This window comes from Poromitra crassiceps, assembly GCF_964638095.1.
Source record: "Poromitra crassiceps genome assembly, chromosome: 11".
Taxonomy (NCBI): Eukaryota; Metazoa; Chordata; class Actinopteri; order Beryciformes; family Melamphaidae; genus Poromitra; species Poromitra crassiceps.
Window position 1 is genome coordinate 30,130,174 of NC_139643.1, and position 18,799 is coordinate 30,148,972.

Below are 18,799 nucleotides of genomic sequence, written 5' to 3' on the forward strand. Positions count from 1 at the left end.
ACCTGATACTGGTATCGAGTGATGTGCCCCAGATGAGCGGAACACTGAAGGAACTATGAGACAAAACACAACATGGGTGCCATTGTGTGACAGGTGAAACCTGTCACACAACCTGTCACAGGCTATTGTGCATACTTGTGGTGATGTCATGAAAAAAAAAAAAGGAAGAAAGAAAAGAAAAATGCATATCAATCATCACTGTGGCAGTGGTAATCAACCTTGCCCTACTCAGGAGCCACGTTGACAAAAAATACTTTTGCAAGAGCCACAATCCAAAAGCGTCCTCCCTGAAACCAGTTTGGTTCAGTTTGAGTCTCGCCAGCTCTTCAGCTCTCCACCTTTCAGAAAGTCGGTACTGGACCTTTGGTGCTTTATTTTGTGATGTTTGTTGCAAATTGGGACCAAATGGGCCGGACTTCCGGTAGAAAAGGGGCGTGGCTTTCCATTGTTTGAGCTGTCACATACATTCTTTCATTCTCTCTACTAAGACATACACCCACCGGCACCTCAATAGGATTTACTCCACAGCCACCTGAAAACTCAAAGCCAACAGCACATTAACTCATTGAGTGCCAGCCACTTTTGGAAAACGGATGCTCCCAGTGCCAGAGTTTCAGAGCGTTTTCAGTGATTTCTCGAGGCCCACAGAATATTGTGTGATATTACTATGTAAACACCGAACACGCCCAAAGAACGATGAGACTCTCTTCTATCATCAGTAAAAAAAAGTTTATTGATATCATTTTCCGTTCTTTAGTTATCAGCCGGAGAAGATAGGTTGATTTCACCAAAAACAGACTTTTCCATCTAGAAGCTGAGATAATGAGCCTTTTGTGAAATGAAGCATTTCAAGCAAATCACTGACTCTGAAGCTAATATTTTCTGACCTGAAACATCTGAACAGTAATTTCCTTCAATAAAACAGCACCCCCACCCCCCTCAACTCCAAACTCCTCCTCCGTGGGAGTGTCTCTGGTGGCTCTGCTCGCTCTGCTGCGTGTGTCAGGCGAGTCTCTGCTGCCTGCTATGGCAGGCTCTGCTGCCTGCGGATCCATGTTTGGATGGCGGCCGCTCGTCGGGGGAGTCTGGATCGGGCTCGCTGAGTTCGTCTGCGTTTCTGGGGTTTCGGTTGTGAGCTGGGATGAAGCTGCGTCCGATTCTAGGCTTTCTGCTGCGCGTTTCAAAGTGCGCTGCACCCAGAGTCTATTTTCGGAGCGCTCCGCCTTGTGCGCCGGCTCCCAGCGTGACACCGAAAAGCCAAACCATTCTCATGAGAATGGTTTGGCTTTGGTTTTCTTTTCTGGCGGCTAATCGTGTGGAGAAACTATCGCAGCAGAGACAGAGGGGCTCAGTTGTGGGAGCGGATTGGCTGCTGTTCGCAGCTAACGTTAGCTCCAGCCAGAGCAATCTGTGCCGCTCTGGCTCATGCATCGGTTTCTCTTTCATCACGGCTTTTTCTGCTGTTTTTCCTCAACTTTCTCTAATCTGGAGAGCACTGTCGCCACCTAATGGGTCCGTAAAATAGGTTATACACCTTCAATAGCTCCAATATTTTTACAGGAGATGCATGAGGCTTTGATCCACGTCCCACCGTCAAAAAACGCATTTGACGTCGTTCAACGTCATTGGCACTCTACGTTACTATTTGATTTGACGCCGATCGACGTCATTGGCAGTCAATGAGTTAACAAGAAATAAACTCACCTGTATCTAACACAGGGTTTACAGTGCAGTTACACTTAATTCAAAAGCACAATAACCCTCTAATTGTCCTTAAACTTATGGAACATTTTGTCAAAAATATAGGGTTGGGGCCCTAAATACTGTAACATCCCCACACATCCCCCCACCAGTTGAAAAAACTGGTGCTGGACTAAAAGAGACTCAAAGTAAAAAAGGAATCTCCGCATCAGTCACTGAATAACTAAGCAGCCTATTTAGTGTTTTGTAGCGTACAGTTATTATAAAGTGTTCCAGAAAAATATTGTTTCTCAGTAGTAAGGCACTAGTGAGAAATACACCAATGAGTGAAAAGTGTGACCACATGCCCTGCTCTCCCTATAAAGCAATCTTATTTAACCATTCGACTTCCTGTGTAATGCCTTGTCACTACTGTATACAAGGTGACCAATCACAGTCAGACACAGTTTCTTGGTTGATTTGTCTTACTGCCTGGTTGTGTTCCAGGGAGAGACGTAGCCAACTGAAACTATGATATGGAGACTCTTGAGACTGAGGGCTCTATCTTCCGACAGGCGCTATCCCCTAATAGCGCTTGCGCACCTGTTTGCGTGTGCCTTAAGGCACAGAAGATAGCACTCCTCCTTGCGCCGTCCGCCAGGTGTTCTGCCGTGTTTTGCTCCCCCGCCCAGCATAGAAAAAAGCTTCCCCACCTCACGGGAACATACTTGTAATGATTTATACAGAAATTTAACTGTTTAAAAGTGATATAATTGTCTGGTAGACGTGACCTCCATGATTTCTAAGTTAAAACAGCCCCGAAATATGTTGGGGATGCAATTCTCGGCCGGGATGCGGAAAGGTTCACGAAACGTGTCGCAAGCGCAAATTAGAGCCGTTATTCCAATTTGGCCCAGTATAGCGCCGGCCAAATTGGAATTTTTTATTTTTCATTCGATTCATGTTTTGTCCTGTCTCCTGTTTTCTGGCCATTGGAAGTTTGGTAACCCAGATGCCCGTGGGTTCCCCAAATTCCAACTTGCCCGATGAGCGATCTCTGGCCAATTAAGTGTGCTGCGTTTTACCCTTGAACCAATGGTGTGAAATTGTTTAGCTGGCTTTAACTGTGTGCTGTGCTCTAAACCTTTAGGTGGTCTTAAACTCGGGTGCTGTGATTTGAACCTTTAGTATGGTGTTACATTCGTGTGCTGTGCTTTAAACCTTTCTATGGTCTTAACTTATGTGGCTGGATTTTATTTGATTGCTGAACTTGTTCTTGCATGTAGTGTGCCCTAACGGTGGCTGTTTTGCAGTGTCCTTTTGGGAAAAGAGCGTGGTGCAAACTGGCTGAATAAGGAGCCTGTGTTCACTGTGGCCAAGTTGGAGTTGGAGGGACACGCCACTGGGGGGAAGGGGAACTAAACTCTAGTCCAGAAAACCATATTGTGTGTCTTGATTTTGCCTCTGAATTAGTGTTAAATAAAAGGAATCATTGTATAAATCTTACTCGTCTCTGTGTATGTGTGTCTTGGGGATTGTGAGAACCGGTGTCAATTGAAGTGGGCCAGATTGCCCTAGAGATTGTTTCAAGTGTGACATGAACACCCATGAACTTGGTGCTGCTCACTCTCTCCACAGCGACGTTGTTTATTGACAGTGGAGGGTGGAGGGTGCGTGACTTCCTGAAGTCGACAACAATCTCTTTTGTCTTCTCCGTGTTGAGAATGAGACTGTTGTCGCTGCACCAGCTGATCAGTTGGCTCACCTCGTCTCGGTAGTGCAGCTCATTGTTATTTTTGATGAGCCCCACCACTGTTATGTCGTCCGCAAACTTGACGAAGAGGTGGGATTCATGTTTTGGTTTACAGTCGTGAGTCAGCAGTGTGAAAAACAGAGGGCTGAACACTGCTCCTTGGGGGGCCCCTGTGTTAAGGATGATGGGGCTTGATGTATTTCCACCAACCTGGACAGTCTGCGGTCTCCCCGTCAGGAAGTCCAACACCCAGTTGCACAGGGAGGTGCAGCTCCAGCCGGTCTAGTTTCTGTATCAGCTGTTGGGGGATGATTGTGTTGAATGCTGAACTAAAGTCAATGAACAGCATCCTCACATATGAGTCCTTGGAATCCAGATGGGTGAGAGCTGAGTGGAGGGCGGTGGAGATGGCGTCGTCAGTGGACCTGTTGGCCCGGTATGCGAACTGAAAAGGGTCCAGAGAAGGGGGGAGGATGGATTTGATGTGCCGCATGACTAAACGTTCAAAGCACTTCATGATGATGGGAGTCAGTGCCACGGGACGATAGTCATTGAAACCGGATGGAGAAGCCTTTTTTGGAACTGGGATGATGGTGGTACGTTTGAAGCATGTAGGAACAACAGCTTGGCTCAGGGAGATGTTAAAAATGTCTGAGGACATCCGTGAGCTCCTCCACACAGTCCTTCAGCACACGGCCTGGTGTGTTGTCCGGGCCCCCCGCTTTGCGTGGGTTAATCCTGGAAAGGGTTCTCCTCACGCTGGCTGGAGACAGGGACAGCACTCTGACGTCTGGTGAGGGGGGGGTGTTCTCTGTGCGGGGGTGTTGTTGAGAGCCTCAAAACGTGCAAAGAAGTTGTTCAGATCGTTTAGCAGGGTGATGTCACTGTCACAGGTCTGTGATTGGGGTTTGTAGCCAGTGATGGACTGGATCCCTTGCCACAGGCTCTTTGTGTCCCCGCTGTCACTGAAACGATGGGCTATCCTTCTTGTGTACTGTACTGTCTTTTAGCCTCTTTGATGCCACGGGACAAGTAGGCCCTCGCTGTTCTCAGGCCAGCCTCGTCTCCAGCTCTAAAAGCAGCATTCTGGGCTTTCAGTAGCCTATGGACTTCTCCTGTCAGCCAAGGCTTCTGATTCACCCGTACTGTGATGGTTTTTGTCTCAGTTACATCATCGATGCATTTACTAATGTAGGAAGTGACAATGTCTGTATACTCCTTGGATATTTACCTGGTGGTTATAGGTGGCTGCCTGCTTAAACACGACCCACTCGGTGGTGTCAAAACAGTCAATCAGTGCAGAGGAGGCAATGGTATCATCTGGCCACACCCTTACCTGCTTCTGGACTGGCCTGGTGGCTTTTATCCTTGGCCTGTATGCTGGTGTTAGCATAATAGTGATGTGGTCAGAGGAGCCAAGGGGGGGGGGAGGGGAGAAGCCTTGTATGCTCCTTTCACAGTTGTGTAAACACAGTCCAGTATGTTTTGTCCCCTTGTTGGAAACTTAACATGTTGATACATCTGTGGGAGCACAGACTTAAGGTTTGCGTGGTTAAAGTCATGGAATATTTCATCTTTAAGCTGCAGCTTTCAACTTTCAGCTTTTTGCAGTGCTACTGTTGTACTGCTACGGAGAACTCCACCCAGCTGGGAAGCCGGGCCGCCCAATCAAAAGAAAAACCTCCATCATGACCACACCTTCAAATAAACCCTGCCCACAGCTTTGAAAATAACCTCTCCACCTGATTTTACCTGGCTGACTGACTGATAGGGAAAAGTTAATAGTCACAGAAGAAGACAGTCCAGTGGCAGTCTCTAATCTATCTCAATGCCTTCAATCAGTTAAACCTATCCGTGGTGCAATCAATATGGTAAATGGACTGTATTTATAGCACTTTAATCGAAAGCGCTTTACATTATGCCAATATGCCACCCAACAGTAGGGCAGGATCTACCATATGGGCAACCTGGGCAGGTGCCCAGCGGCCCTGAGTATGAAGGGGCCCTCAAAACAAAACAAAAAGTGTTTGGGTCAGGCTCCACAGAACTATGACAGAAATCTAAGAGCAATCAGAGTAAAACAAAAATAGTTTTCAAGAAGATTAAGTCTCATGATTGAGTGTCATTGGATAGCTGTGGGCAAGTGGTGACAGGGGAGCCATGCATTTTTCCATAGATGTTTTGTAAAATGCTAAAAATAGATTTACTTGGTCAAACAAAGCGATTCAGTTATATTTAGAATGAGGAGAGGCCATGTAACATTTTACTCAGACCAAAAAAAGTCTCACACTGCTTTGTTACAAAGTAACGAACAGTGACATTGTGTCTGGCGGCTGCACTGGCATGAAACCTGCTATTCTCGCTACAGCCTGTATTTGTTTACAAGGTATGTAGCAGTCTTGCATAGGCTTGCCACACCACTCCCCTTTACAGCAACTGCTAACTCAACCTGCATGTCATCTCTTCATTGTTATCAGTTCCCATTAGCGATGCTCATCACCATCCTCGTGTTCGCTGTCATGGACAAATCTATAGGAAAATAACTGGACTATTAAGTGACTTTATAGACTCTGGGCAGGTAAGAGAACCATAAAAGCAATTTTAGCTATTTATGCATTTTATTGTATGATTTAGCCTACATATCATACGTAAGCAGTTTTTTCCATTGGATTCAATATGTGAATATACTATAGGCTTATAGAGGTAATAGAGAAATAGCCTGGGAAAAATAGGTTATCTGTGCGCTCCAGTTTATGGTCACCATGACCCAAACTACGATGTAAATATATGCATACATATCTAAAGCAAAAGGGAATATGGCTATATATTTACAAAAGTGCATTAATTTAATTAATTAATTAATTTTTAAATATCCTATCCTATATAACTGACATCAGTTGGATATGATGTACAATGTGAACATAAAGATGTATGTAAATCTTTAATGGTCTATCTTGCCCGTATCACCTTCATGAAGATGTACTCTGTTTTGTTAAACTCTTTGTAGTACACAGGTACAATTACTTCCAATTAAATTTTGTCATTTAAATTCCTAACAGCTCCTTTCTTCAATTTTTGATAATCTTTAATGCTAAAATGTATTCCTGCAAATAAAAATATACATACCGGTAACCTAAGTTTAGGTGAATTTGCCCTTCACTGTAACTGTAATACTGTTCTGGATTGTTACTGCCTCTGTTGTTTTACAGTAGGCTATTGTTCATTGAAAAAGATCTTAGAACATGATATATTTATGACACACTTTGTGAATCTTGGCTCACTTGTATATTTCACCACATTGTATCCACAGATTGGATCTGCTATCCATTCAGCCGCCTCACACAGCCACCATGGTACTCACAATGCTACCCAGTAAAATACAATGTAGGGTTTTGGTTCTAATACTGTGTACTACTACCATCTTTGTGTTACTGAATGGATCTACCCAGTTTTCAAGGATCTTTTCTGAATATTCTCAACATCTTTTGGACCCAAGTCCTTGTGCCTGTAAGACATGTATATCAAAGGGTGATGGCTGGTTTTTGGAGCGTTTCAAGAAATCCCCTCGGCCCTTTTTGTCAAGAAAATACAATCTCTCAGAGGCTGACTTCAACTATTGGAAGGTAAATTATATAACATACTGTATATCTGGATTCTCTTAAAACACCCTGCAATAATAACCAAAAATCAAATAAAACATGATGAAAAAAAAGGAAAATAAATAATCCCACCATGCATAAAAGCATCACAACATTATCTGTGCCCACAAATTCATATTTATTTGTAAAGGCAAATAGCACTACGCCCTTAGGGTAAACCTGTGGTAATAGCTGTTGTCAGGGACTGAAGTCACTCTCGTTGTGTGTGTGCATGTGTGTGTTAGAATTTGCAGGCTGAGCACCAGACCTGGTCGGGCTACAGAGCAGCAGTGGACGAGGTGCTCCACATGATCCCGGACCCAGAGGGTCAGATCTTCATGGACGCCGACCCTGGACGCTGCAGGACTTGTGCTGTGGTGGGGAACTCTGGGAATTTGAAGGGCTCCCGATATGGACCTCTCATTGACCTTCACGATGTCGTCATCAGGTAAAGTCACAGACAATAGACTAGGAAAAGCCCAATTATAATCTGTTGTAATTTTGCTTTTGGCTCATTACCAACAGTGCTTCTCATTTGTAGAAAAAACTGTGGGGACTTTCATGTACATGTATTATAGGCACATATAGCGTATTATATCGTAATACAAAAATGTGACAATACGTACTGTGGAGTAGAAAAATTAATCATGATATTAGTGGGACTATATAGTGCAGCGCCCATTCCCCTCCCTCCCCTTCCCCCATTCACACATCATGCTCTCCCAACCCTCCCTCTCTTCACCCCCCCATCCTCCCCCTGCTTGCACTGCTCCCCCAAAATTGGTCGAATTGCATGACACTGCTCTTTCTCGAGTCCCCAGCAGTGCACACGCCAAGTTTGAAGTCGATAGGACGAACGTTTCTCGAGATAAACAATTTGTTGTGCTGCCAGTAGGTGGTGCTATGACTAGCATGCGTGTGTCCGAATTGCACGAAGTTCGGCAGTGCGCTCTGTTGGGTTCCCAGCAGCACACTCCCCAAGTGGTTGAATTGCACAACATTTGACACTGCACATTCTTGGGTCAGCAGCACACTCGACAAGTTTGAAGTCGATCGGAAGAACATTTCTCGAGATAAACAATTTTGTGTGTTACCAGTAGATGGTGCTATGATTATGCATGTGTCCGAAATGCATGAAATTCGGCACAGCACTCTGTCAGGTCCCCAGCAACATACCCGCCGAGTTTCTCGAGATAAACCACTTTTTGTGTTGCCAGTAGGTGGCGCTATGATTATGTGCATGTCTGGTAAATCTGGCACCGCACTCTGTCGGGTTCCCAGCAGCACACTCCCCAAGTTTGAAGTCGATCGTATGAACGATTCTTAAGATAAACCACTTTTTGTTTTGCCAGTAGGTGGTGCTATGAATATGCGTGTCAGGTCCTCCTAAGTGCACTCCCTGAGTTTGAAGTTGATCCGACGAACAGTTCTTGAGATATGTGAAGGGCAGACAGACAGACAGACAGGCAGACAGACAGACAGACAGGCAGGCAGACAGACAGACAGACAGACAGACAGACAGACAGACAGACAGACAGACAGACAGACAGACAGACAGACAGAATCACCTCTATTAGATAGATACTGTGTAACTTTTTAAGAGCCCTTCAAACACAAACACACCTTCTTTTTCTTCATTTTAAAGTATCTTTTAGCTCTGACAGAGCTCTTGATACAAGGAATGCCAGTTTGTAAGAGCTCAAAATTAGTTTTAGATGTAGCTGACTTGAAAGCCATAAACGTTTTGTCTACATTTGTGTTGTTTGGAAAGATTGGGGCAAAACAAGCTTGTGTTTTAAGTTAAGCAATGAGAGTACATTGTCTATCCAATATGACTTTCAGGTGTAAAAAAAAGTTTGTTTACACATACACACACACACACACACACACACACACACACACACACACACACACACACACACACACACACACACACACACACACACACACATTACCAGAAGTAACGTGACCGACTGTATCTATACCTTTAACTATAGGCTATGTAATATATCCCATTCTACCTTTTAGAATGAATCGTGCTCGTACCAAGGGCTTTGAGGACGACGTTGGGACCAGAACAACTCATCATGTGATTTATCCAGAGAGTGCAAAGGATTTGGATAACACCACTCATCTTGTGCTCTTTGCATTCAAGACATTGGATCTGCGGTGGCTTGTCAGTGCCTTCACCACAGGATCTGTTAAAGTGTGAGTCTGCAGTATGAGATTATTTATGTCCTTCCGGGCCTAAATAGCTAGGACCCATGTCATAATTCCAGGTGCAGCGCAAAAGCAATTGTACGCAAGGTAGGCCTACTTACTAAAATAGGGCACGCAAATGAGTGGAGGCACAGATAATTAATTAGACTCGTGATTGTGCTAATATAAGGGTCAAGCAATGTGCACGCAATAGCCCATTGGTGACAACGTAATGATGATGGGCAAAAGAAGCGCAAATGTCAGTGGAAATGTTTTTACCCACGGTAAAAAGTCACTCTGGAATGACATGAAGTGCGGAGGTAAAGAGTGCAGTATGATCTGTATTCTCTCCTAAATTAAGTGCATACAGTAGCCTACATAATCTAAGCCAGGTCGAGACTAATGAGCAGAACCAAAATGTTTACCACAAACAAAAGCCAATACTGTAATTCCATTGGAGGAGGAGCAGGAAAGCCTGACCAAGATGCAGATGTCAGTTTGGGAGGGACAGAGACCTGGTGAGGATATGGTTACATATAGCTGGAGAAATTGCGGGCACACCTCTCCACTATCGTTTTAAGCCCACGTTCACACCATACGCCGAAGCAACCTACGCTCAACCTACGCTGGACCCACAAGTTCCATTTCGGCATCCTTTGTTAACAGGCGAGGCCGTTCACACACACTTGCTCAAGCCACGCTGAAGCGGTCGTTCAGGATTCAGTCCTATTTTCCAAGCGTGAAGCTGCGAGGCATGAACATGAAGTCAATGGAAGCGGGGGTCTGTGGGCGGGGTCAAGGCGTGCCGAGCGAGGCGCTGAGCAAAAGAGAGTGCTTCTTGTGCGACCATTTAAGCGTGAGCTCAGCTTCAGCGTGGCTTTAGCGTATGGTTAGTTTGTGGTGTGAACGTGGGCTGTCCTAGACACACCAAACACCACAAACTAGTGGCAACGAAGGCCGAATGCTGCGTCACCTCACTTCGCCTGCTATGCCGGGGCCGAAAAGTTGCACTTGAACACACCGCAAAGCCGATGGTCAACTAGCACGTACGTTCTCCGCCTGCCTGAGACCTGGGACTGCGAATATACAGATCATTGTTTGGATACATACATGGAACAAAGCAGCATTTGCCTACCATTTTCACACCACTGTCGCTGACCACTTAAACAGTTTCTAATCGACAATATGTCTGATCAAAAGTTGCAAATTGCACTGGCGTTGTTAGCCCTTGGTCTTTTGCTTGTGGAAGAACAAGAGGCGGAGGGGAAAAAATAAGGAGAAACCGCACTAAATGGGCGAGTCCTACTTAGTGGAGCAGTGAACAACGCGGATGCTGCACATCGGAGGGTTCACGCATCCCCGTCGGCGTCCACTGCCTATTTATGAATCCCCCCCTTTATTTTTGCGCCACAGCCTTGGAACACCCACAAATGCATACATGTAGGCCAGTGGTATACTCAATCTTGCCCTACTCAGGAGCCACACGGACAAAAACAAAAAAAACTTTGCAAGAGCCACAATCCCCCAAAAAGTCCCTTTCCTCTCATTATTTTATTAGATTTTGATTTATTTACTTATTTTAAGTAGGACTTAAAAGAGCCGCACCTTCCGAGCCGGATGTGGCTCTAGAGCAGGGATACCCGCCTTGCTTTTGCAAAAGCACAGGAGGCCAGGGGCCAGGTAATAAACAAACATTAATAATATATTTATTTCTGTAGCGGATTGTAGGTATTTGGGTTGTCAGTCGGAGTTTAGTCTGACAATTTTGTGCACTCAGGATAGTTGACAACACCCAATGGTGTGTGGGGGGAGCACTTGGCACCCTATTGTGTGCTGCATCTGGCCCCCAGGCCGCAAGTTGAGCATCACTGCTCTAGAGCCTCTGGTTGAGTATCACTATGCAATTAGATCAAACTACAAAAAACTGCACACACAGATCAACCCGTGATTTCAGGTGTGTTGGCTTAGTTGATCAGAAAACAATGTGTAAGCACCCATCTGACACACACATTTTTCCCATGCCAATTCCTTCTGCAATTTAATTCATATTGTCACGTATTTCCAACAGCACCTACCAAAAAGTGAAAGAAAGGATACAAGCTAACAAGGATTTGGTGAGTAGCCTGCTGTGATCTTCATCCAGTAGCCGATCATAACTAAGTCATTCTGTAAAATTGTGTGTATTTATTTTGGCTACAGTAAGTAATGGTTAAAAAAACATCAGTTCAAAGTTCTAATTAATGATTTGATTACACAGGTAATGGTTCTCAATCCAGCATTCATTAAATATGTTCATGAAAGCTGGCTGGACAATAGAGGCGGGTATCCATCTACTGGATTTCTGTCTGTGATTCTTGGAATGCACATTTGCGATGAGGTAAGTTCATTATAACCTCAGTGTTTTGTTGCAAAAACTGTGACCGTTCCTACACATGCAAAAATGTAAATTTCAGCCCTCAGCTCATAGGCTTAAACATGGCTACTTTTTACGCCTAGGTGGGCCAAAACGTCACACGGTGCCCAGGCGGGTCTATTACACCCTTGGTGTGATATTGGGCCCAATGTGAATACTGACCAAACAAGACAACGATCAAACTGTCAAACTGAAAACAGAGACAAAGACTAACCTGAAACAGACGAGACTAAAAACGGGCATACAAATGTCATGTGTGCAGACCATTTCCCCTCATGGGCCAGGCAGGCACTGATGCCGGGCGATTAAGGCGTTCCAATTCATCCCAAAAGTGTTGGATGACGATGAGGTCACAGCTGTGTGCAGGCTAGTGCAGTTCCACACGGATATCCACAAACCATTTCTCTATAGACCTGGCTTTGGGCATGGGGGCAGCATTGTCTTGCTGAAACGGGAAAGGGCCCTGCCCAAACTGTTGCCACGAAGTTGGAAGCACACAATCATCTAGTGTGTCATTGCTTGTTTTTCCTTTCACTGGAAGCATGAAAAAATAGCCCTGACCATTTATTCCTCACCTATGGGCAGGTGGCATTCTCCTGACATCAAAGCTAGATTCACCCGTTGGACCGCCAGAGGGTGAAGTGCGATACATCCGTCCAGAGAATACGGTGTTTCTTCTACTCCAGAGTCAAATGGCAGAGCTTTACACCACTCTTGGCATTGTGCATGGTGATCTCAGGCATCTACGTGGCTGCTCAGCCATGGAAGCCCATTTTGTGAAGTTCCAGATGAGCAGCTCTTGTGTTGATGTTGCTGGTAGAGGCAGTTTGGAACTCTGTGTAGTGTTGCGACCGAGTACAGAAGGTCTGTGTGCGCTACACGCTTCAACACTTGCCGTCGCGCCTGAGCTGCTGTTGCTCCTAGACATTTATTTTCCACTTCACAATAACAACACTCACAGTTGACCGGAGTCATAGACTGTAAAACAAGATGGACGTAGTGAGTCTGGCGTCATCCATAGGTTTCTGAAGGGCTGTTTTGAAGCCAAAAGTTGGGGCTACGATCACTGTATCGGTCTTTTTTTGAGTCGGAGAAGCCAGAGTGAAGCTGGGGTTTTTCTACAGAGCCCCTTCGCTCTTGGCTATTGGTCTTTTTCCCCCTCACAGTTAGCGCAGTTTACAGTTATATCCTGTTAATGACATATTTAGAAAATCACCATAAGGACACACATTAGAGAAAGTGAAATTAACTATGAGACCATAACGTCTTATAAAAGATTTACTTCAGATTTTGAATGAGAACTAGAGCTGTGGTTCCATTGACTTGCATGGAGTCGGGTGCTTTGGAGTCATTTAGGAGCCGGCATCTAGATAGAGGAATTGCTGCACTTCAACATTCCCCTGTAGTTTTGGCCCCTTGACAGGAGTTCTTAACCTTGCTTGCAAGATGGATAACCTCGCGAGATCAAAAAAGATTCTCTCGACGTATCCATCTTGTCATGCACAGGCAGTTAAGATGATTGGTTGAACCATGCCGGCCCGACGAATCAGCGGCAGCCGTAGGCGGGCTCAGGCTCGTCTGGGCAAGTAGTGGGTACATGGTCTTTGTAGTTCTTTTCACTCGTCAACATGGCTGCCGCCGCGGAAGTGACAGGCAGTCTGAATGAAATTGAATGTAACGTTCCCAATTCTATGTATTAAATTCTAAAAAACGACCCTCAACATTTGGGAAGGCTAAGCCACACAACTAGTTTGTTATAATCTAACTGAATGCTTCGAAGGTGACTTTACGTCCGTGAGGACTCAATCAATGAATACCACGGAGATCATGCACAGGCACCTTCGGCGATCTGATTGGTTGAAGTTAACACCCACCAGCGGTGATAGACAGATGGGTCATCCAATCACCTGCCAAGTAGCTTGGAAAAAGTGCCCGCCTCCGTCAGCGGGTCTGGTTACTGCATTCCCAGATCGACTGGTTTAGTGAAACTATGTGGAGCTAAACCGTCCATCTGGCAGCGTCAGGTTAAGGAGTTCTAGCTCAGGCAGACTTTTGACAAACTGCCTTGATGGAAAGGTGGCATCCTATGAATGGTGCCGCGCGTCACTGAGCTCCTCAGTGACGTCATTCTTCTGCCAATATTTGCCTAGGGTGCTTCCACATTGCAGTGTCTCATCTCTATCATCTATGGGTGTGGCTGAAATAATTCATACTGGATTATCCTGTTTGAGATTCTGGCACGCAATGCGGCACCCGCACAGTCTCAATATCGCCTACCATATTACATGTTGTAGACAGGCACATATTTTCAGCTTCAGTGGAGTTTGATATCATAAAGGGGGAAATCCACCCTAGACGAGGCAGACACCAATTTATTTACTGGCAGTGGCCTCAATAGACCAGAATGCAACACTGCATGTTGTGTTTAGAGTAACAAGAAGTAACAAGTAAAAAAAAATGTTCTCACTGTTGCAATTGCCCTCTCCACCCACACATATAACCCACAGCTGAATGCAACAAATTCAGACATGTTTTCCGCTGGTTGTCAAAAGGTGTTTTGGAATGCAAGAAATCACAAACAAGCAGAATTAAGACAAGGCAGTTTGAGGGAAAGTGGATACAATTAAAAAAGTTAATTGCAGCATTTCATCACAAACTAACTCCCGGGATGCACTGAACATCACTAACTGATGATATCTAACAGTGTCTCTGTGGGTGGATTTTTTCATTGAATTAGTGTTGGCTGAGAGAGAGGGAGTGCTCGTCAGAAGTACTCTTCCTTCTCCGATCGCTCCAGATTGCCCCGTAGGTTGGAGGGGAGTGCAGTAGCCTACACCAGATAAACTCAGCAAGTTGGCACCTCTGTGATTACCTGTGTTATTTATTGAACAGATAAGTGCAAGTCAATACAAACAGGGCTTTCGTAACAGAATACATTCCAGAGTTGCTGGACATGATAACATTAAGCTGGGTGGGAAAAAGGCAGTTTGCAACAAGTGATTGAATGTTCAGGTCAAATCCGCATCAGTTTCATTTGAAATGTGTCTGTCTTCCCAGGTCAATGTGTTTGGTTATGGAGCAGACAAAGATGGCAACTGGAACCACTACTTTGAAGAACTCAAAAACAAACACTACAAAACTGGACTACACGGTGGAGACCGCGAGTTTAAACTCATTCAGCGACTATCTGAGATACAAAAAGTCCAATTCTTTAAAGGGTGGTGATCGCTATCTCCTTCTCCCTCTCCTTCCTTCTCCCGCCCTCCCTCTTGGCATGAGCATTTGCGCTTAAGCCGAGAGAGCAAATCATTTACAAACCAAAACATCCCTGCCTATTTACATAGACGGATCTCGGCATTCCCATTCTGGCTGAGTCCCTTATTGCTGGATGGAGGAACCTCATATTGACTGGCCTGGATAATCATTCATCACGTTTGGAGAGGGAAACCAGAGAAATGAACCGGACGCATGAAGGATGTACATCAGTTGTTTGATGTTCTTTGTCAGTGGCCAGAAACAAAGCATACCTAAAGAAAGCTAAAAAATCTGTCAAAAACCAAGGAAATGTTGGATTATAGCTTTTTGATGCTATGTTAACCGATCTCTGATGAAGTTACCTAGTTTGCTATCTATCTTTTGTCAGTGTTGTTATGATCTGACACACTGGTAGCACAGGTCCAGAGGGCTTACTGACATCAAATTAGCATGGTCCATGGGGTGATGAAGTAACTTGAAGGGGCCTGGAAGCGATACAGTGAACTGGAGAAATTGCATGAGCAGCATTTCATTCTTTTTGCTCTAAATTAGCACTAGAGCCAAAATAAGTCTGAGATTCCTCGACGGTCCTGTCGACAGTTTGGTAAAGACAACAGAACAGGCAAGTCCACGCCTTCTTATTTGCTTGGCTTTGTTTATGTCCCTCCACTATTGTATAGTGTATGTGGGACATCCTGTCATCTTCTGTCTGTCTGTCTGTCTGTCTGTCTGTCTGTCTGTCTGTCTGTCTGTCTGTCTCTCTGTCTGTCTGTCTGTGTTTGCATGTCTGCCTGCCTCTCTAGGACAATGGGTACCTCATATTTCAGATAGCGGAGTTTGTTCTGCAAAGTTTGATGTAAAACACACGGGTAGGATGTTATATTCAAGTGCCTTAAAAGGTGAATTTGAGAAAAGGCCCCAAAATGACCTTAGACCTCAGGGGATTAACTCCAGAACAACACATAATACAAAAAAATAATAAAGGTAACGCTTTATATTAAGGTTCTATTAATAAGCGTTAATTAATAGGTAATAAGGCTCTTATAAGGTGCTTATTAACACTATTATTATGTTAATAATACTATATAAGTGTTAATAATCGCATTATAAACATATTTATTGGTAGCTTATAAGACATTTATAAGCACTTTATAACCACCTTTACTAGCTGGTTTTGTTACTTCATTACGCTTAATAAATAGTCTGTTATTACCTTATTAGCAGTTAACTATGCACTTATTAACAGTTAACTATGCTTTATGTAGGTACCAGATCTAAAGCGAGAACAGTGCCTTATTAAGGTTAACAAATCCTTTATTAAAAAAAATTCATCGCTCATCCAGGAAGTGAGCATGGGCTTTTCGAACGAAACCGTCCATGATATTATACTTTTTGTAGGTACCGGATCTAAAGCGTGAACAGTGCCTTGTTAAAAACTGAGGTAGGTTTCTTTTTATATAAAATAAAAACAAAACAGTGTCTCTTGATATGTAGCCTTTACTATCTAGCATTTACACCAGCGCTATATCAAAATGGCTGTTAACTGTTAATAAGTGCATAGTTAACTGCTAATAAGGTAATAACAAACTATTTATTAAGCTTAATGAAGTAACAAAACCAGCTAGTAAAGGTGCTTATAAAGTGCTTATAAATGTCTTATAAGCTACCAATAAATATGTTTATAATGCGATTATTAGCACTTATATATTATTATTAAGATAATAATAGTGTTAATAAGCACCTTATAAGAGCCTTATTACCTATTAATTCACGCTTATTAATAGAACCTTAATATAAAGCGTTACCAAAATAAATAATAATATATATTAAAAAAAACAGTCACATTGATCATTTATCCCCCTCCAATATTCTTGTTATTAACAGGAAAAGACTTAAGACCTAAAGGAACAATATGTAAGTAATAAGTAGACTAAACTAGCTAAGAGGAAGAGGGAGGGAAGAGCGACACCCGGCCAGGATCCTCCTGGAATGTTCGGATTATGAAGTTACCCATGCAAAACAGCAGACAGAGACTCCCGTCATCAAACCCCAGGGACCTGATGGAAACATCAGCATCCAGCACTATAGCTATAAATGAGCTAAGATGGGCCGTGATAAAGCACGGGGTTAGACCGACCACAGTTAACTGCGGCTGGGTGTTCATGCAACGCCGGAGAGCTGGGAGCTGAAGGGGTTTAAAACTGACACAGAGCTGCTTATTCCTCAAATTGTGTCATTGAATTGTAAAACCCTTTTTTCTGGACCAGTGTTCCTGTTCAAAACGCCGGCTGTTTTATACCTGGTCAAACCAGAGATCATCTCTGGTCAAAGCTAGTGACTCACTGGAAGCAGGCTGTGGGGATAAGCTCTGCCACAGGAAATATAAACACAATTGGTTTCCGATTGTGTTTAGACTTCCTGTTAGTCTCTCAAGCCAGACTGTCTCTTGTACATAAGGTGAATAGGCTACAAGTGTAAACTTTTAGTTCTGATATTTGGCAGCTTCGGTCATCTGGCCTCTCTGAGAAGGGCCAAGAAGTTAATGAGGTGTTCGGTAGCTCCCATCACTGGTAGCCGCTCGACATGGAGGAGGTGTAGCTTTTTTACACCAATAATATGCTGTCTGTTATAGCTTGTATTTATTTCTGGTGCAATATATTTATTGTGCATTTTCCCTGTCAAATAAACTATGAAGATAATAAATCTTTCGACCTAGCCACTGCTATCATCCTCTGTGTATGCAACAATGTGGTTGCCAATTAGGCACGAACTCACTGACTCAATATGTGTCTTTTGTATGCATGTATTTATGTGGAATCAATAAATTAAATGTGTGTGTGAAGTGTGTCTGGTAGTTTAGAGCAGTGTTTCCCAAAGTAGTTTTTTTCTGGGGACCCACTTTTTAAAAGTGACAAATTGTGGCCCCATTCACAATAGGTCTTATCTATAAATCATGAAAAGAGAAAATGTGTGCGGCGGTATTTGACAATTTAGCAGCTAAATCATAGATTATTGAAAGATATTCCATATTCCAGACTGAAATGCTATAACAGAAGTGGAGTATTGGCCAGAATGACATGAACATTTGGACACTTATTCAGCGGGTATCTTGCATGTTGCGTTCAGGTGCACTGAAAAAAAAAAAAAAAAAAAAAAAAGCGATTCCATCGCGGGCCACACAGGGGGCGCCCGCAGGCCGCATGTGGCCCGCGGGCCGCCAGTTGAGTATCACTGTGCTAGTGTATGTGTGTGTGTGTGTGAGAGAGAGAAGAGGGTTGAGAGGGCAAATTGTGCATGGTAGATTGTAAAAAAAAAAGTTTTCAGTTGTGCTTGAGTCATTTGTAATTCATTAATCTGACAAATGCTGCACTGAATTGGAACAATGATGGAAAAAGACATTTGATTAAATGTGTTCACTTGCATAGAATGAAATCTTGTTGTACAGTCTGTCTCTGTTTTTGTCCTTCAGTCCGTGTAGATCACTGAATAAGCGTAGAGACTGCCCATTGTTTTCAGAAAACATAATAGACTATTTTCATAAAGCATGTTATTCTGTCCTCCCATGAATCATGAAGCAATTGTGCAAAACTGAACACAGCAAAAACACGACACAACATAGAGCTGCAACGATTAGTCGATGGACAATTACTTATTTTTTTATTGATTAATCGTTTAGAATATTTTTTAAAGAAAAAAAAATACTAAAATGATCTCATTCCAGCTCCTTAAATGTGAATATTTTCTAGATTCTTTAGTCTTATGTGACAGTAAAGTGATTGATCTTTGGGTAGTGGACTGTTGGTTGGTCAGGACAAAAGAAGACATTGAGGAGGCCATCTTGTAACCTTGCGAGGCAGCTGG

The 18,799-nt window shown here is 43.7% G+C and overlaps 1 protein-coding gene across 1 annotated transcript; it reads left to right on the forward strand.

Annotated features, from left to right (window-relative positions):
• Positions 1–5,873: 5,873 nt before the first annotated feature.
• Positions 5,874–18,360, forward strand: LOC310785268 (CMP-N-acetylneuraminate-beta-galactosamide-alpha-2,3-sialyltransferase 1-like). The gene is made up of 7 exons (XM_083646285.1): positions 5,874–6,011; positions 6,744–7,056; positions 7,317–7,519; positions 9,100–9,279; positions 11,339–11,384; positions 11,528–11,647; positions 14,741–18,360. The coding sequence occupies exons 2-7, from the start codon at positions 6,784–6,786 to the stop codon at positions 14,906–14,908; spliced, it is 990 nt and encodes a 329-aa protein (XP_083502411.1). The 5' UTR covers positions 5,874–6,011; positions 6,744–6,783; the 3' UTR covers positions 14,909–18,360.
• The last annotated feature ends 439 nt before the right edge of the window (positions 18,361–18,799 follow it).